At 41.3% G+C, this 20,891-nt stretch overlaps 1 protein-coding gene across 2 annotated transcripts in view; it reads left to right on the top strand.

Annotated features, from left to right (window-relative positions):
- PLD5 (phospholipase D family, member 5) overlaps positions 1 to 7,064 on the top strand; it is a 378,906-nt gene extending 371,842 nt beyond the window's left edge. For both annotated transcript variants that reach the window (XM_011990030.1, XM_011990029.1), the window contains one exon: positions 5,691 to 7,064. In XM_011990030.1, coding sequence (XP_011845420.1) covers positions 5,691 to 5,947 — 257 coding nt within the window. In that variant the 3' untranslated portion in view covers positions 5,948 to 7,064. The remainder of the gene's footprint in view (positions 1 to 5,690) is intronic.
- The last annotated feature ends 13,827 nt before the right edge of the window (positions 7,065 to 20,891 follow it).

The raw sequence follows: 20,891 nt of genomic DNA, 5'->3' as shown, positions 1-20,891 counted from the left end.
AAAAAAAAGAATATTATTTCATTCCTGTTGTCACTCTCAGTGACCCAAAATGTGATTATTTTGATTTTTCTCATGTGCACCAGCTTATGGAGAGTAATATGAAATCAGCTGCAAGTGATTAAAAACAACCTCAAACCCATTTAATAAAAAATGGGAACTTTTCGCTTAATCATCAGGGAACCCAGGGATGGTTCAGGTTTTAGGCACGACAGGACTGAGGGACTCAAATCTGGATATTTTACATGTGGAATTTACTTAAAGTGAGATGTTGTATGTCCATTCAGCAGTGACTTGTACCTGTATCTAAATGTTCTTTTGTGGGAAATTTTTTTAAAAGGAGGGGAGGGCTTAAAAATTAAAATTAAAATTAAAAAAATAAATACCTGAAACTAGGAATTTTTTTTAAATGTACTTTTGATGAATTAAGTGTTTTAGGCCGAGCATGGTGGCTCACACCTGTAATCCCAGCACTTTGAGAGACTGAGGCAGGTGGATCACCTGAGGTCAGGAGTTGGAGACCAGCCCGGCCAACATGGTGAAACCTTGTCTGTACTAAAAATACAAAATTAGCAGGGTATTGTGGCACACGCCTGTCCTCCCAGCTACTCAGGAGGCTGAGACAGGAGAATCCCTTGAACCCGGGAGACAGAGGCTGCAGTGAACCGAGATCCCACCACTGCACCCCAGCCTGGGCGAGACAGAGTGAGACTCCATCTCTAAATAAATAAATAGACCGGACACAGTGGCTCACCCCTGTAATTCCAGCACTTCGGGAGGCTGAGGTGGGTGGATCACAAGGTCAGAAGATCGAGACCATCCTGGTAACACGGTGAAACCCCATCTCTACTAAAAATACAAAATATTAGCTAGGTGTGGTGGCATGCACCTGTAGTCCCAGCTACTCAGGAGGCTGAGGCAGGAGGATCACTAGAACCTGGGAGGCGGAGGTTGCTGTGACCCAAGATTGTGCCATGGCACTCCAGCCTGGGCAACAGAATGAGACTCCTTTCTCAATAAAATATTAAAAAATAATAAATATTTTAGAGTGAGACAAACCTATATTTGAATTCCAGCACTGACACTTACATGCTGAAAAATGGTAGAAAGTCACATAATCTCTGGAAGCCTCTATTTTCTAATCTGTAAAGTGGGGATAATAGCACCCGCCCTTCAGTGGTGCTACGAGGCTTAAACAAGATAGTATATGAAGAGCTCCTAAGACTATCTCTGTCCTGGCTCTCCCCTGTCTTCTTCCCTCTATAATGCATTTTTAAATGAGTGAATTTTACACATAATATTTTATCACAACGTTAATTCCCTAGACTGAAGCATAGTTCTAGTATAAAAATACTCAAAGAACCTTAGGAGAAAAAAATCCATCAATAATTTAAATAAGTATCAGCATGTTCTGATCTCCTAAGTCATCACTGAGATACTTGCTGAGAACGCGGAGTTGAGAAAACTCCACAGTGGACCTGGAACGGAATCACCACTCCATTAAGTTTTCACAAGACTCACAGAAGAATCCCCAAACAGTGTCATCTCTCTAATTTTGAAATCTCCAGGGCACATTCGAGTTAAGCTCTGCAAACTTGTCTAGGAGATGGTTTGAAGGATTGGAGGGCTGACAAGGGTGTGGTGGGTGGAGGGAAGGCACCCGAAGGCCCATGAACCTTCCCAGCGAGCTCTCCTGCAACCTCATCGTCATGTCCCTCTGGGTGACACTACAGTTCTGGCAACTGGGGGCTCAGCATGCATTTTTGGAAGCTGCAGTGGCAGTCTCAAAAAAAGCTGGATGAAATTGCCTCCCAATTAAAAAAACACTGAAGCATATATGTGATTCTGAAGTCAAGCCAGACTGTCAGGAAGTGAAAGGTAGAAGAGCACGATCACACGGGCGCAGGAATTCCTTTATCAGCCTGTGGAAGCTTCCCAGAGCCATGATTCCTGAGGTGAGCCTAATTAAAGCTTTTGAGTATCAGTAAAGATGCCGGATCTTGGCTCAATCCATTGAAGTCGAAGGAAAACAAAGCTGTATTTTATAGAATAAGCCTTCAAAATCTCGTAACCTCTCTCCCTCATTTTCCCCCCACCCCAGGCTGCCCCCAAAGCATATTTCTATGTATATTTCCTTCAGAGAGTATCGTCCGCACATGCACGGAGCAGAATTCTCAACATGGCTGTGATGCTCCTGACCTCGGGAGGTTGACGTTGTAGTCCAGGGTGAAGCACACAATTCCTGGCACAAAGGATGCCTTTAGGATCAGAGGCAACATGGAGTACAAGTAAAGTGTGGACCCTGGAGTCAGACCTGGCTTTGAACCTCAGCTCTGATATTTTTCTATCCCCACTTTGGACAAATTACTTAACCTTTCCGTGCCTTGATTTCCTCATCAATACGATGGAGTTCGTATTACCACCTCAGAGGACAGCAGTGAAAATTGAAGAAATAATGTAATGAGATGATATATTCACTGCCCTTGTTACAGTGCCTGGCAACGGCTGTGGGGACGAGATTTTAGTCTCATATCCAAAAGTCCTTAAAGGACACGCAATACCACAGGAGCCTTTTGCTTACAGAATGAACAGAAGATACTGCCTGGCAAGGGACACTTGAGCAATGCTCAACCCACAGAAGCTACTGATCCCCAGTTTAGAGATCCAGTCTTTTGTTTACCTGGTGCTGAGCATTTGCACAGAACTGCGGCCTCTGCGCATAGTCACGTGTCTCAGAGGAACGGCCAGGAACACCACATTAGCCGCGGGGGTCTCTGTGCAGAGACACCAGCACAGTATTATGTACCACTTGGGGGAAAGTTCACTAATTTATATCAAAAAATTCATCCAAAGCTATGTCTATCATGAAGCCACTGATAGTACCATTGTGCTGTTTATCCAGGGGGCAGATGATGGATGGGGATGAGGGGAGAAGGATAAAGCAAAAGGGGGCAGGTCCTTCTCTCGGCCGATATTTGGTTTAGGGACTTGGTGTTCGTAGGCTCTGAGGAATAAACTTTAGGAGTAAAATGAGAGACAAGAAACCACCTTCTGATGTTCCTGGGGGTGCCAAATGGAAAAGGGACTTGGTATGTTTGAGGGCTCCAGAATACAGAGCAGAGACCAAAATACAAAACTACAAAGGAAGAGATACTGGCTGTCTCCATAGATGTGCTTTCTTCCAGCAGCTTCTCCCACAGATGACTGCAGGCCCTTGGGCCAGGGGTGCCCAGGGAGACGGATGATCTCAGCATCTTAGTGATTTCTGCAGCGGAACCTGAGTAGCTGCAGAGGGGACGGAAGGCCAATATCTCCACCTAAAACCTGTCAGTTCCCTTTATGGAATCAGCTCTTACCCAAAGAAGAGAACAAAACTGGGAGCTTAGATCAGACCTGGCCTGGTGGTAATTTTGAAGATAATTTTGTCCACCTTGACATGGCTAGGTATCTTTTAATGGGAATAATTCCTGGTTTATCATACAGTCTGGCAGACCTGGGTGCACCATTGATTAGCCATGTGATTAGGCAAATTTATTCACCCCTTTGAGTGGAAGTAAGTCCCACCAACCGTACAAATAATATATAGAAACACCAAGCAGCAGCCGGTTCCGGTGGTTGCACGTGTACTCACAGCTGCTTAGGAGGCTGAGGTGGGTGAATTGCTTGAGCTCAAGAGTTCAAGGCTACCATGAGCTATGGTCAGGCCCCTGCATTCTAGCCTGGGCAACAGAGAGAGATCCTGCCTCTAAAAATAAATCAATCAGGCCTGGCACAGTGGCTCACGCCTGTAATCCCAGCACTTGAGGAGGCCGAGATGGGTGGATCACTTGAGGTCACGAGTTCGAGACCAGCCTGGACAATATGGTGAAACCCCATCTCTATAAAAATACAAAAAATTAGTGGGGGCATTGTGGTGGGCTCCTGTAACTCCAGCTACTCAGGGGGCTGAGGCAGAGAATTGCTTGAACCCGTGAGCCAGAGGTTGCAGTGAGCCAAGATTGTACCACCGCACTCCAGCCTGGGCAACAGAGCAAGACTGTCTCAAAAAAAAAAAAAGAAAGAAAGAAAAGAAAAAGAAGAAAGCTACTGAGCTACAGAGTAGGGTGTCCACAGAAAGCAAGTGGAGGGATGTGGTGTGCTTTTCTTATATAGGAGTCTTATCTGTGTAAAAGCTAAGCTAAGCTGTGTCTATGTGTGAGTAAGCTGACAGCATGACAAAATGTATTATTCTATCGATTTAAAGAAAACATTCTTATGTGTAGTGACATTCTAGTGTGTAAGTACATCAAAGCGTAACTATAGCCATCCTGAAAGCACATACTGTTATGGGTATTGGGACATCTGGACTTTCCGCCGCTGTAGGACTGTATCCTTTGGGGTATCTTTAGGTTGTTTTCTCAACTGTAAACATCGATGACCATGGTTGTGACTGGCAAGGAACATGCCTTGTTAGTCTCAAGATGGAGCTGAACTGAAAATGGCATTACTCTAGCTCTCAGGCGCCACTGCTTCTCCCACACCTCGAAGATGAACTACACGGGAGTGGCTTACACATTAGTCTCTACTAGGGCAGATCCCAGACTTACTCCTTTGTATGAGCTGAATCGTGTCCCTCCAAAAGTCATATGCTGAAGTCCTAACCCCAGTACCTCAGAATGTAACTCTATTGAGAAGCGGATCTTTAGAGAAATTGTCAAGTTAAAATGAGATCATGAGTGTGGCCTTAAACTAATATGAATGATGTCCTTGTCAAAAGGGGAAATTTGGACAGAGACATGCATAGAGGGCAGACAACATGTTGGGAGGCTGAGGTGGGACGATCGCTTGAACCCAGGAGTTCAAGACCAGCCTGAGCAACATAGCAAGACCCCATCTCTATTTAAAAATTTTAAAACTAAATAAATAAATAAATAGAAAATAGAAAATGCCCATCTACAAGCCACAGAAAAAGGTCTGGAACAGATCCCTGCTCACAGTTCTCAGAAGGAATCAACCCTCCCAACACCTGGATTTTGTCTCCAGAACCATGAGACAATTCATTTCTAGTTTCATCCACACAATTTGTGGAACTTTGCTATGGCAGCCCTGAAAACATGAATACACCACGTAACACGGGCAGTCATCCCTGAGAGGCTGTTCTCATAGCACCTGCCCCACTTCCTGGGCCAAGAGGCTGGATCCTGGATCTGGGAAATGATTTCTAGTCCAGTCGGGTGTTTGTTAGAAACTGAGTCTCCTTCTCTGGCTTGAGCATTTTCTTTGATGTGAAAGCTTCAGGGACTTTTAATTAGAATCCCTCATTTGTTCACACGGATTAGATGTTGTCTCTTTGAGAAGGTAGTAATTACTCACAGGATTTTTAAATGAATCCCTATATGTTTTAAATGTTGCTGTATTTAGTGTGGCTTGTGAATGTCAATAAGAAATAACATTTACAAGAAAGAACAGCAGATTCCTTGTTTTGAGTTTCCACCGGAGCAAAGCTGAAGAAAATGCCAAAATAATATGCAAATATTAATATGCCATATGTAAGGCTTCTTGGATTTTTTTTTTCAGAGCTGTCAACACAATTCAGCCTCTCCGTTGTTATTTCTGGGTGTTGATGATTTTTAATAGAATCCACTCTGAATTTCATTATATTGGGTATGTTCCCAGTGGACTCTAACTCCTCAACATTATTTCTTTGTTTGCAGGAAATTTTGATTGGGTAGGGAATGATTTCACACAGAATGCTGGAACGGGCCTTGTTATCAACCAGGCAGATGTGAGGAACAACAGAAGCATCATTAAGCAACTTAAAGATGTGTTTGAAAGGGACTGGTATTCACCGTATGCCAAAACCTTACAGCCAACCAAACAGCCGAACTGCTCAAGCCTGTTCAAACTCAAACCGCCCTCCAACAAAACTGCCACAGACGATGCAGGCGGAAAGGATCCCTGGAACGTATAACATGAATAAACAAACTGATAGGACAGTTCCGTATTTCATATTTATACATAAAGGACTTGAGGAGAGAAAAAAACACTTTAATATGTCTCTTTTTTTAGGGAAAAAGCACACTTATAAAAAATATTCTCTGAACGACACATAATACCTATCTAACAATATCTTAGCGTCGTGTACACTGAAATTAAGACTTTTGTATTTGTTACCTCTGACAGAGAATGTCATTCTGGCGTAGAAGTTAGTTTTTACATTTGCATACAAATTTTAAGACTTTCATTCCTGCTTCTTTCTAGTTTGAGAACTTTTTCTGCTGACCTACCCGGTCAGTTGTTAGGAAGCTTAGCATGAGATGGGCTCTTTAACACCATTCTGAGAACTGCTAATTTAGAGAGGAAGGTGAGGATTTTTGCCTTGGAGAAGAGACTGATAAAACCAGTGTTTATCCTTGTAAATCGTCTCCAAGACCTACACAGTCAGCTAAGCGTGAACAGCTTACATCTCATGCCAGCCTTCAACACCCTTGAAAAATATCCTTTTCTGTCTTGCTCATTTTCTTCTTATACCATAGATTTTATTTGGTATCATTTTCTCTTCTCACAAAATGTTCCTATTATATTCTGTGTTCAACCTCAACATTACTTCTAACTATGATAACATCTTTTGAAAACCTACAAATTTCTCAGAGTGGATACTACGTGGAAATAGCGGTCTTTCATTTTTACCTTTCAACTGAATCCTTTTTTCCCCTACCGAATTGGTATTTTAAAAAAACGACAGTCAGCAATATATGTCCTTTCTCTCAAGCTCAGATAAACTACGAAATTGTGTGGCCACCTGCTTATATCCAGCAAGCTATCAAGTCTGCATTTTGGGAATAAAGTAGTTTTTCACATTTTTGTTCAGTTTATGGTATTATAAAGAAAAGAGCTCTATGCTTCAGTGGATTTTAATTTCTTTAGAATCATTATGCTGTTAAGAGTATGCCAGCAAACATTTATAGAGCTATTTAATATACCTTGTGCTATTTAATATACCAAATGCTTTTCAGAGAAATGCAATTTAAATACTGTGCTTAACATATTTTACTAAGAAACAGAAATATTGAATTATTGTTCTATAATGTAACTGTGTGTTGTTGTTTTATATCTATACAATATATACCCCTGTATTAATGGAGACCATTGCTACACTAGGGAGAGGCATGGCCTCTTCAGAGCCCACAGCAGGTGGCCGGGATGTCCAGTTCCAATGTTGTTCCCGACTCTGTGACTCAAAGCAGAGCTTCTCACTGCTTGGCCTCGGGCTTCTCTTGGTAATGTAGATGGTAATACTCACCTACCTCGCAAGGATGTTGTCACGGTAGGAAATATTTATAACTTGTTTTGAAATCAAAAGAACCTATATAAATGCTAAGCATTACAATATATAATCTTTTTCTTGAAATAATCTTTGTCATATCTTGATAGAATCAACACCAGGTCCTCCCCAAGAATCCACAAAGAAAAATAAATTCACAGCTTGCAGTTGCAAATGTGGGTGAAAAGAACACGGCACCACAGAAACCCTGGTCGAGCTCTGGATTGTCAACATTTCAATGGAACATTGTGTTGGGCCGCTTTGGCAGGAATAACATCAACACAACACTAGACATCGTGCTAGAGCTTGTTCTTCAGGACCATAATATACATGTATTTTCAGAGCAAGGAAACATTCAATTATTCTTTTTCATTTCTGGAGACTTGATTTCTAAATGCCAAAAAAGTGATCGAGGAGCCTATGAATCTTACCCAATGGATTTACTTAATATAGAAGGGCTATGATAACTTCCCTTCTTGTTATTTGCAAGTATTGCTTCACTAGATATTTAACCAGTTGATCAGGAGAGCTGGAAGGAAGCTGTATTTTTAAGGGTAGAATGTTTTTATGACTAACTGGGAGATTCTCACTGAAATTCCTCATCGATAATAGCCAGCCCATAAGACTCTAAATATTTGCCATATACACAATCCATGTTAGAGTTGGGAGTTATAACTCTGCCAGTTATCCCAATAAAGTAAACGTGGTCCTGGTGATGATTTTAAAAAGAAAGTAGGCTGGGTGCAGTGGCTCACGCCTGTAATCCCAGCGCTTTGGGAGGCCAAGGCAGGAGGACTGCTTGAGGCCAGGAGTTTGAGACCAGCCTGAGTAGCATAGTAAGACCCTGCCTCTAAAAAAATAATAGGCCGGGCGCGGTGGCTCACGTCTGTAATCCCAGCGCTTTGGGAGGCCAAGGCAGGAGGACTGCTTGAGGCCAGGAGTTTGAGACCAGCCTGAGTAGCATAGTAAGACCCTGCCTCTAAAAAAATAATAGGCCGGGCGCGGTGGCTCACGTCTGTAATCCCAGCACTTTGGGAGGCTGAGGCGGGTGGATCACGAGGTCAGGAGTTCGAGACCATCCTGGCTAACATGGTGAAACCCCGTCTCTACTAAAATTACAAAAAAAAAATTAGCCGGGCGTGGTGGCGTGCGCCTGTAGTCCCAGCTACTTGGGAAGCTGAGGCACGAGAATGGCGTGAACCCGGGAGGCGAAGCGGAGCTTGCAGTGAGCTGAGATTGTGCCACTGCACTCCAGCCTGGGCGACAGAGCGAGACTCTGTCTCAAAAAAAAAATAATAAAAATAAAAATAAAAATAAAAATAAAAAAATAATAAAGAAATAAAGGAAAGAAGGAATCAGAGTAGGAGTGGAGACAAACCTACCAAGTTCACACTCAGACAAACAAAAGCAACCTGGGTTGGTTTTAAAAAGGATGTCTAAAGGGAGAAAAAAACAACCACAAGAACCAAAACTTGTTAGTTCTCAAGTTGTCCCCTGAAGTGTTCATCCACAGCCATGGGACACTCATAGGCTTGGTGTCATGGGGCCTCTTCACTGTCACTTATCTGCTGTATGTGCTACGAGAAGAGACTGTCCTCCTTTACGGAATGACCAGCATTGCCATTTCCTTTTGAGGCCTGGCAAAATGCCACCACCAGGAGCTGCATCCCAGGCTTTTCTGCCAAGCAGCAGCAGCAGATGCCTACCAGACACAGCAAGCCCCTAATCAGGGGAGTCTGGGCAGCGGTGGTGACTCCAAGGGGCCACACTGTCCCTCTGTGGCAGCCAGGAAAGTGGCCCCCATACCAATAGTGTCCGAAATGGGTTCATGTCTCCCAAGAGAACATTTCATTCTGCAGAACTTTCTCTTTCATTTGGATGCTTTATCTATCCCTCTAGAGATGGCTTTCCTTTCTTTTAGACTTGGTGTCTGTGCTAAACAAACTATCAACCTCCATTCCTCCCACCCCCCAAATATCCCAGGAATTACTTTTCAGGAAGAAAAGAATGCAAAACAAAAAAAACATGTTAATCTGACACCTTCTGATGGATGTCCATGTCCATGCCAGAAATTACAAAGAGCAGGGTGACTACTCCCCATTGACATTCCCAGATTTATTTCCCAAGAGGCAAAAAGGAAAACAAACACAATTAGAGACTATACTTTGGATTTCAGTACCACTAACACTAACTTAGTGCCTTATTTATCCTCAAGTGTTTATTTTAAACAATAATTTATTCTATGAGAACACTTCTCTCTCCTGTGGAATTCACATGATCTTCCCATGGGCCTACCAGTTGAAAACTTCCATTAGAGCACTGACAGTTTTTATGCTGCCTGTTCTCTTCCCAAGCCCCATCACCGTATCCCCCCAAATCAAATCATTGCACACACCATCAAAGATCAATACTGTGGGCCTCCACTGCATTGCCACTGGCCACTAGCCTATCAAATAATTGAATCACTGCTTATCCAACCATTGGAGAGGAAGTGGAACAGTGAGATGACATCCATGCTCTGTAAACAACAAGCTTTAGGTACCTGAACCTGATAGAAACAAGGAATGCCGGAAATGTCCCCACTGACTTAAAAGAATCCTGTCAAGAGATGCTGCACAGACTTCCTAGGTCCCGTGGCATAGAGAATGAAAACTAGCGTCTTTAACAAGTCAAAGCAAAGAAACGAAAGGTCTGCAGACACATTTTGCATCTGTGTAACTCTGGGCACCACTTTTCCCATTCGGGCTCTCTCTGTGCTACTGCTTGTCTCATGTCCGATGCAGTTCTTAGTGAGAGGGGTCTGATCACATTTTTGGTTGATCTCACCCTTCGAAAAATGTGGGGGTTTTTTTGAAATGCAGTTAATGGTTTGTTACAAGTGCCTCGATGAACCTGGGATTGATAGAAGCTCATTTCCCGCCAGCCTGTGGCTATACTCAGTGACTCTGATTCATTCTGTTTGTTTTTAGAAACTTTTATTGAACTAAATTCCAGGACGAGGTGGGGGGAAAGACCATAAGAATTTCTTGATAAGATCAGATCCAGGGTCTATCTGTCTCAGGAATTCTATCCTACAATTCACTTTTTTTTTTTTTTCTCTCCATACGAATGACCACTGGTGTGTGTTTCTGTGTCCAAAATTCATTTCAGTATTTTTAACTTTAGGAATGTAAAATGCTGCCATTACTTGCATAGAACAGTCACTTCCTATAATGAAAGATACTTTGTTACTGTTTATTCAAACTCAGTCCTTACAAACAGCCCCACATATCCTGGACAAATGTTTCATTCCTTTATCTTTCTGTATTTATTCCCAATGATCTGGTGTGCTTTATTATACACCTTTTAAAGGCGGAATTAATATAACTTCCATTTATTTCCAAGGTAGATAAATTAACCTATTTTCAACATTTTCCAATTTGATTTGAATTAGCATCTTTCATTTTCCTTTTCTATGTTGTTAACAAAACAGCTGCTTACCATTTTCACCTTGTTGACTTAAATCAACGGAGGCTTTTGAACAGCCCTGAGGTCAACCCCAGTTCGCAGCTTATCTTTCTCATTTGAGAGAACTCCCATCTTTGGCTGAATTATGAAGATGCTGCTTTTTACAGTGACTCAGTGGGTATTCCTCAGAAGTTTCTCGAAGACGTAAAAATGAAATTTTCTTATTTTTGACCCATTAGCAGTCTTGTACTTACAGAGTTCTAAAACTTCGCTGGTCATTTACGCTTCTTTTGGCAATTTGAAAAAAAGAAGTTATATTTAATAGACTATTCCACATTTTCTTTCGCTATGTTCAACTACTAAACTTCTAATTCTGTTACAAAAGGTATCTTGAATTTTTTAATGTTCGTTTATGTACATAGGATAAACTTGTACCTGGATATAACTATATTATTGACCTTAAGATCCCTAAATAAATTGGTTCGATAAAGGGTTGAATTTGGGGGAATCATTAAAATTCTCAAACGTTTCATATAACCAGATGCTCAGTTTTTTCAGAAGTAAATATTAGATGGCTTTTTCATACTGTGAGATGAGGCATTTCTTTTTCTCCTCAAGCTGATCTCAGAAACAAATCAGTCTCTCATCAGTAACGAAACTGTACCGTGGTGAATTCTGAAGAAGGTAGATGCGACTGGTCCAATGGGCCCACTGTTTTGTATATTCACACAAGGAGGCATCTTTGAAACACTATGCCTATCTCTTACAAAAAAAAAAAAAAAATTCCAATAAATGTTCATTCTGAGTAAATTATCTTTTAGTGAAAAAAAAAAAAAAAATCATAGAGACCCCATTACAGAACCTAGTGTTTGCTCAACAAACCCACATTGAATCTCAGGTGTAGAGCACACCTTAACAGCCATCTCAGCCAGCTCCCCCAGTGTGTAAATTCCCTTCCCATTGGGGCACTTAGAAGTTGACAACCTAGAGTCTCAGGATGGCCGAGTGGTCTGAGGCGCTGGGCTCAGGGTGAGACGCTGACAACCTACTTGGGCCAGACAACTTGGAGTGCTTTATATGGTTCCTTTCTCAAGACCCACACAGGATAAAATGTATTGATTTACTAAAGTAATTTGGATTTGAGGCAGTCTTATCTCTGAAAGGATATGCACAATATGTAATAAGGTGGGTACTCTTTTCATAAAGAGAATCAATATGAGAGGCAGATTTTTTTTAAAAAAACTATCATTTGAGAGGTTAGCAAAGGCTTAGAAGTGAACTTTGAGTCTGCAATAGTCAATAGTATTCTGATTTTATCGGCATTTCTGAATGCTACAATTTTGTAGTTTTTTAAAAATTGGGCTGTTTGATGACAGTCATGTACAAGGAGTCCAATTAAATCATAGTAAGGGTGAAGATTATTTGTGATTTAGTTTTGAGAGATAAATTAGTAAGGAGAAAATATCTCTTTTTATGAAGTGGATATCTGGCCCTCAAACCCATTCCTTTTGGCTCAGACGTTAAAAAATTATTAATTCCCTTACGGACTCTCCTATTCCCCATGGGCAGAAAATTCTGAAAAACAGATGAGACATTCTGAGCCCCTTGTGAGACAAACACAGATGGTTTCTAATTTAGAGTTTTCCCACACAAATGCACAACAAATCTTGGAAATATGACCTCAATTCCCAGGATTAAAAACATTGAAATTATATGTTACAATATAATTTCCAATGTAAGTGGAGGATGAAGATCTTTAAAGACAACTCAGAAAATATCCAATAACATTCAAATCAGAGCGTAATCTACAATTTCACTTGTTATTACTTAAAAGCGAAGACTAGCTGCTTCTTTAAAAGGGGTGAGTTACTAAAGGCAACATCCTAGAAAATGTAATAAAAAGAAGGCAACACCTTATTTTCAGCAAAGTTATAGTACTGATAAAGCACTTTGAAAATCCTCTGTAGGCAAATGTCATTGAGAAACAAAGGCGGGTTTGTCCCCAGTGATAAAGCTATCTCTTATTCATATTTCATAGGTGGATCTATAGTTTTCCTGGTGTCTCGGAGAGACCCTACCTCCACAGCTCCTGCAGGAGCAAAACTGTATTTTCTGCCATGTGAGCTCTCTACACTGGCCACAGCTGATTGTGCCAAGGTTCAGTACCTGACCCAAAGAGACTCATTTACAGGCCAGAGGGTGGCCTAAGGAATGGAAGTGTACCTAGCAGTGGTATTCTTTTTTGATGGCACCTGGCCCAACCAGTCACAGCCCTCTTTTAGGGAGTTTGAATACCAGAAGGTAAATGATGAACAGGAAGCGCAGCCAAAATAGACACAGTCACCGTAATGGTGCCTCTGAGAGCAGTGACAGCAGTTACTTCTGCAGTCAAGACAACTTGAGTTCTGGTTGATTTGTCATTTCTGCTCTTAGGTTACTGGAGAAATACTTGATTCTTGAACAATGAGTCTGGACTTTGTAGTTCCTGGGTTGCTTTTTTTTCTTCCTATGTATTGACATAAATAAACTCACATTAGCTGAAGTAACCTGACTGTGTGTCTGCTCTTTGAAACCTGGAAGGGCCTAACTAACACGACAAAGTGAAAGCCATCCTCGTTTTTAAGTAGCTTGGAAGGAAAAGAGGAAAGAAGAAGAAACACCGTAGTATACCTTTTGGGTCGGTCGGAGACTCATGTCAGAGATCTCCATGGTGAAGCATGTGGATCCACGCCATAAGGGTTAAATATCAAATCAATAGTAATCAAATGTGTTCGGCTCACAAAGTGTGTTTGAAACATTGAGCATGGAAATGCAAAAGTTAGGAAATGACTACATGATAGACATAGAGATTGTTAGAGCCGGAGAGCGGAATTAAAACTCTCGAAGCCCAGACCCACTATTTTTCTATATGAGGAAAATGAGGCGTAGAATACACAGAGTGAAGTAGAGACAGATGTGTTATAAATTTAGATAATATTTTAAAATACACAGTCTAATGATTGACTTAACAAGTGCAAAAGTTGCTAATAGTATGCTGAATATTTGGTGTAAGGAGGCAGTTTACAGAAATGTGTAGAAGACAGAAGCGAAATCATTCCTGGGGGTCCGATGAAGCAAGGTGGGTCTATTGAAATGTCATAGGAGGAAATGGAGGAAGTGGGGGTAGTATTAAGACATGTTTATCCTGCATGGCTCCCAGCCCAATTTAAGTAGAGATTAGTAATATTAGAAGGTCTAGAGTTAGATGATTTTTAAGATTATTTATTTACTTTGGTGGTAGTATGTTAGATATTTTGTTTCACATTTAGCCTATGGTGGACACTCATTCAAAAGTAAAAAGAATGTCATAAGCTACCATTTAGCATATGGGTTGAAAACAAAATTCTGTATTTTGGAGTTTGTCACTCATCCAGTCAGTTTGTAGTTATTTATATAAAAACGATACAAGAGCTGGAACATTTAAGGAGTCTAAGGTCTGCAGACAGTGATATATTGCTGAATTGTTCCTATGATCATGCAATTTGGGGAGCCTAGTTATGTTATGCCATAGTGTGATGGTCAATTGTATGTGTCAAATTGACTAGGCTACTGTCCCCCGTTACTCAGTGACACACAAACTGAGCCAGGTGTTGCTGTGAAGGCTTTCTGTGGATGTCATTAAAGTCTATAATCAGATTTTTTCACTAAGAAAGATTTTCCTCGATAATCTTCAGTGGGCCTCCAACGGTCTTAAGAGCAGAACTGAGGCTTCCCTGAAGAAGAAATTATACTTGTAGACTACAGCATCCGCTCCTGCCTGAGTTCCGGCTCACCCTTCCTAGTGAGCTGCCAATGGATTGTGGACTTGCCTAGCAACCCCCACAATCACGTAAGCAAATTCCTTTCAATAAATCAATTTCTGTGTGTGTGTATGTGTGTGTATATACTGGTTCTATGTCTACGGTAGAATTCTGATACGAATAGTAATAAATAATCCCCAAATCTTAGTGGTTTAAAACCACAAAGGATTTTTGTTGTTGTTGTTGTTCACACTACATATTCATCGCGGGTCAGCAGGGGTGCTCAGCTCATCCTGGCCATTTAAAGATCCAGGTTGACAGAGCAAATGTTGCTGGTCACCATGCCAGAGGGAAAAGAGATTGCTGGAGCGTCTTACATGAACTATTAAATTCTCTGACCAGGAAGTAACACATGTCACTTCTGTTTACAACACAATGGCCAGAGTTAGTCACATCATTTTACCTAGCCTAATGTTAAGAAATACAGTCCCACCAGCATTTCTGGAATGGTGGAGAAACCAACACTATACTAGTGTATAGTATTAATGACTAACATAGTTAATTTCAAAAAACAAACTTATCAATGAGCTTCTCATTTAAAGACAAATTCATGAGGACAAAAAGAAATGTTTAAGAATGATTAGGAACAAAAGAATTCCAAGATCAAAGTGACTCACTGAAGAAGAATGAACAAATGTAACAGTTCCGTAAGGTTTGCTGTTAGTAGCATTAAAAAACTAAATGCCACGCTCTGAAAATTTACTGAGATGTCAACCAGTTGACTTAATGCTTAAGCAAGTAAAAAAATAGTCACGAATGTAAGTTCAGATAACTTTCTTTAAGGTGGTCCTGGGTTCCAGATATCTAGATAGGTGAACTTCAGTGCCTATCAACCTCTAAAATAACAGATAAATAAGAGCATAACCAAAGAGGAATATTCTCAACTGAGTTTTGTAGGCTTATTGAAAGTCTTTCTACACAAGGAACCTCAGTTTGCCTTTGACTTGCATGAACTCATCTTTTAATGTATAGTATTTCCCTTTACTATGTAGGTTTCCTGGTCATGAATCTTTATTTTCCTTATAATATAAAACTTATTTTTTATTTATTTATTTTTTTTTTGTTTTTTTTGTTGTTGTTGTTTTTTGAGAAAGAGTCTTGCTTTGTTGCCCAGGCTGAAGTGCAGTGGCATGATCTCAGCTCACTGCAAGCTCCACCTCCCGGGTTCATGCCATTCTCCTGCCTCAGCCTCTCAAGTAGCTGGGACTACAGGCGCCCACCACCACACCAGGCTAATTTTTTGTATTTTTAGTAGAGACAGGGTTTCACCATATTAGCCAGGGTGGTCTTGATCTCCTGACCTCATGATCTGCCCGTCTTGGCCTCCCAAAGTGCTGGGGTTACAGGCGTGAGCCACTGCGCCCAGCCAAACCTATTTCTTTAATCCGTGTTTCCCACCCCCTTTTAACAAATAATGTGTTTCTTACTTGTGCATTACCAATTTATCTTAAAATTATATCCCTGGAAGCAGAAGGGCTTTTTAACAAGATGTCATATATTCTCCAAAAAACTTATCTTTCATGCATGCTGGTTTTAAAGAATCGAGCACATAACAAATAATATTGTGTTTATGTGTGAAATGACATACAGGGGAGAACCATTCAATGTGACTAATATTGATTGAACTCCAATTCTGTGCAATCCTGGAGTTGTTGCTTTGGAACAGGCAATAATGAACGAGACCTGCCCCTGTCCTCAAGGGGCATCTAGTATGAAAAGCAAACCCGAACATGACTATGCAGTTTGAGTAAATAATATTCTAGCATTTGCCTGCCACCATGTCCTGACCAATCTCATCAGTAGAAGTGTGGTTTAAAGCAATTTAGTGCAGATAAATGTTTCCCCCGGAGAGCCACGAGAGGATGGAACGGTCAGGAATAATGCAATGTGTCAAAACCAGCTGGGCCGCTCACTACAGGGGCACACACTTCTTTATGAACCCAGCTAGGTTGTCCCCCAAAACCTTGCCTCCATTGTCATGAGCTGTGCGTATCAAGGGTTAGGGAGTGGGAGCAGTCCATCCTAGACTGCAGACAATAGGAGCACATTTTATGGTGAGAATTTTAAAAACAGTAAAATCACTAAAAGTCATCTACTTCTTACTATCACCATCTACCAGCAATTCTAAACAATGTCAGTGATAAAATACCCCTCAGGGAAAAAATTTTTGTTGGTCTGTGTATTAACCAAGTGACCGCACCCAGAGAGGACAGCTCTCATTGCCCTGCCCTTGGCATACTACTATGCACAAGTGACAGTTTTTGGTTTCTGGAAAGGGTACAAAAAAATTACATTATTTACCAGAAATCCCAAGGAGAGGCTGGGTGCACTGGCTCATACCTGTAATCCCAACACTTTGGGAAGCCTAGACAGGTGGATCACCTGAGGTCAGGAGTTTGAGATCAGCCTGGCCAACATGGTAAAACCCTGACTCTATTAAAAATACAAAAAAAAAAAATTAGCCAGGCATGGTGGCAGGTGCCTGTAATCCCAGCTACTTGAGAGGCGGAGGCAAGAGAAGCTTAAACCCAGGAGGAGGAGGAGGTTGCAGTGAGCCGAGATCATGCCATTGCACTCCAGCCTGGGAGACAGAGAGAGACTCTGTCTCAAAAAAAAAAAAAGAAAGAAAAGAAAAGAAAAAGAATGCACTGATTTAGCAAATATTTAATAATCATATATTGTATTTCAAGTTCTGTGCTGAGTCCTGGGCACATCAAGAGGAATAAGATAGCTCCTCCTCTCATGGACCTCAGAGTTTAGGGGAAAAGGAAACAAAAAAAGTGGGATGCTATGTTAAAAATTTAAATATTTCCCTTCCTACGATGATGAAGTAGGTAATGTCAATCAATCCATTTGCTGAAAACAACTAGAAAAGTTGGATTAACATTTTAACCCTACATTTGTTTGAATGCATCAGAGATACACCAAGGTAGGGAGGAAAACTGCATGGTCAAGATCAGAGAGATGCGCATTGAGAGGTGAGTCAAAAATTTGCAGCCAAGGGCCGGGCGTGGTGGCTCACGCCCATAATCCCAACACTTTGGGAGACTGAGGTGGGCAGATCACGGGGTCAAGAGTTCAAGATGAGCCTGGCCAACATGGTGAAACCCCGTCTCTACTAAAAATACAAAAAAATTTGAGCCAGGTGTGGTGGCACATGTCTGTAATCCCAGCTGCTTGGGAGGCTGAGGCAGGAGAATTGCTTGAACCCAGGAGGCAGAGGTTGCAGGGAGCTGAGATCGCACCACTGCACTCCAGCCTGGGCGACAGAGCAAGACTGCATCTCGAGGGAAAAAAAAAAAAAAAAAAAATGCAGCCACTTTTCCTCAGAGCTATCTACTGATTTTAGAAGCACAAATGCTAAACAGAGCTTTCAACAGATGCAAGGGATTGGAAATACAATACTGGAAATCAGACTACTAGGGGAGATGGGTCCTTATAAGACCCCAGGCTTTGGGTTGGGACTCTGATGAATAATACATGAGAAGTACAGATCAGTAAGAAATAGAGAAGCCCTATCAGAAAGCTTCAAATCATGTGTATCTCCTGTTGAATTAAGATGATGTGGGGTAAGGCCAGGTGCAGTAGCTCATGCTTGTAATCCTCACACTTCAGGAGGCAAAGGCAGGAGGATTGCTTGAGGCCAGGAGTTTGAGACCAGCCTGGTCGACATAGTGAGACCCCATCTCTACAAAAATAAAAATTAAAAAATTGGCTGGATAGGTGTGGTGGCACACACCTGTAGTCCTAGCTACTTGGGAGGCTGGAGCAGGAGGATCGCTTGAGCCCAGGAGTTTGAGGCTGCAGTGAGCTATGAACACATCACTGCACTCCAGCCTGGGTGACAAAACAAACAATAAAAGATGACATGGGCTTAGCCATCTACAAGAAGCAAACAAATCTTAGGGACAATAACATTCAAATGATCATATTATCCCCCACATTTTAATATACTGTTTGGTACTCAATGAAAAGAATCTAATACAAAAATTAACTCAAGATGGATTGAAGACTTACCTAAAACCATAAAACCCAAAACTATAAAACTATAAAACCCAAAACTATAAAAACCCTAGAAGACAAACCTAGGCAATACCACTCAGGACATAGGCATGTGCAAGGATTTCATGACAAAAATGCCAAAAGCAATTGCAACAAAAGCCAAAATTGATAAAGGGGATCTAATTAAGCTAAAGAACATCTGCACAGCAAAAGAAACTATCATCAGAGTGAATATACAACCTACAAAATGGAAGAAAATTTTTGCAAACTATGCATCTGACAAAGGTCTAATATCTAGCATCTTTAAGGAACTTAAATTTACAAGAAAAAAAAAATCACCATTAAAAAGTGGGCAAAGGACATGAACCAACACTTCTCAAAAGAAGACATTCATGTGGCCAACAAGCATATGAAAAAAAGCTCATCATCACTGGTCATTAGAGAAATGCAAATCAAAACCACAATGAGATATCATCTCACACCAGTCAGAACAGCAATTATTAAAAAGTCAAGAAACAATAGATGAGTAGCTGGGATTACAGACACCCACCACCACTCTCAGCTAATTTTTGTATTTTTAGTAGAGACAGGGTTTCACCATGTTGGCCAAGCTGATTTTGAACTCCTGACCTCAAGTGATCCACCCCCAACCTCAGCCTCCCAAAGTGCTGGGATTATAGGCATCAGCCACCGCGCTTGGCCTGAAAAAAATTTTTAACACCTCAAAATTGTAAAGAAAACATGGGTGACTAAGATGCAAGAAATGAAATATGAGTGTTTTGGAAAAGAAAATGGGTGAGGACCATCCAAGCTGCAGAAGGTGTGAAACAAATGGATGTGGGGATGACTGAGCCAAATCTCAGGTCACATGTTTTTCATTTAGTTATAAGCTAGCTTTCAACCAAGCTATGCTTATTTTTATTTATTCATTTATTTTCTCTTGCTATATAGACTATAGGAATATGCTTGTTTTTAAATAAAAATACTGACCATACCTGGGTCACTCTTTTTATTCTTTTGTAAGAGTCAACAATAAAAAGTCCTAAGTCAAAAAATCAGCCTCCAATCTAGACAGCGGTTTGGAATATTATTTTTACCCCAGCAATTATCCCCTCTCCTGCCTAATAAAGTAGCTGAGCTGTGAAGTTTCAAAGTGGCACTTACACGGACATGACTGCACTTAGAAAACATGAACTTGAGTTGACATTTTTGAAAACGAATATACAGAGCAGTGAGATGTTTCTTGGTTCCAAAGGTAAATCTTGAGTGTCAGCATTTGGTTCCTATAACTTACGTGGAAAAATCCCTTTCTGGAAAAACTACAGATCCTGATTAAGAGTCTTTAGAGGAATCAGTAACCATCTCACAACATCACCCTCCTTGTCCTCCCTTCCATCCTGAGTAGGGGGTGGTGCCAGGTGAAACCCTGACCTCACTCACCATGGCGAGAGGCGCCACCAAGACAGAGACAGTCATAGATTGCTGTGTCCCCAGCACTGAGCACAACAGGAGGCTCATACTAGGTATATCATCAACAGTTGTTGAATGAATGAATGAATGAATGAGCCTAATTCATTTTGCTAATGTGTTGCTCTCATGGCCATTTTCTGACGTGCAAATTGAAAGGACATGCCTTTCCATATGAATTGTCCACACATGAAGCTGCCCTTTCAACCATGATGTGGTTTTGGCTAACCCACTTATGTGCACTAGGACCGATCCTTGCAGGATTTTACAGATTCCTGATCAGCTGAGGTTTAAAACCGCAAAGCTGTGCCACTGCACACACTCTTCCAGATGAAACCTCCTGAAGGGACACAGGCAGTTTCTACTCCAGCATGTGATGCCTGCAGAGTTTCCTGGTTCTCACGGCTTGGCCTCAGTGGATGTTGTTGAAATCAGTTGAATTTAGGGACTAGAAAGACCAGCTGGCTGCCATATCTGGGTTGACACCAAGGTTTGGATCCCATTTTTCGGGACACCTTGCAATGATTGGGCTTAAGGAAGATTCATCCAGAATAACGATACTCAAGTGATTAACGTATAAGCTAAACTACCAACTCATTTACAATGAGAAATTTGACTTCCGACATCAGCCCATCTGCGTATTCTCTCTTCATAGGGAAGGCTACCTGGAAAGTCTGGAAGAATCATAAGCTTGCTTGGTAAGTTTGGAAATCCAAGTCAAGGGAGTCATGCGGACATAGGAACATGCCTGCCAAGGAATCCAAGCACCCTACTGACTGGCTGGAGCTGTTTCCCACTCTTGAATGGTGGCATAAATATACTTACAAGGTCTTACT

This window comes from Mandrillus leucophaeus, unplaced genomic scaffold (assembly GCF_000951045.1).
Source record: "Mandrillus leucophaeus isolate KB7577 unplaced genomic scaffold, Mleu.le_1.0 Scaffold367, whole genome shotgun sequence".
Taxonomy (NCBI): Eukaryota; Metazoa; Chordata; class Mammalia; order Primates; family Cercopithecidae; genus Mandrillus; species Mandrillus leucophaeus.
Note: the sequence above shows the minus strand (reverse complement) of the source record. Positions and strands in the feature narration are given on the sequence as shown.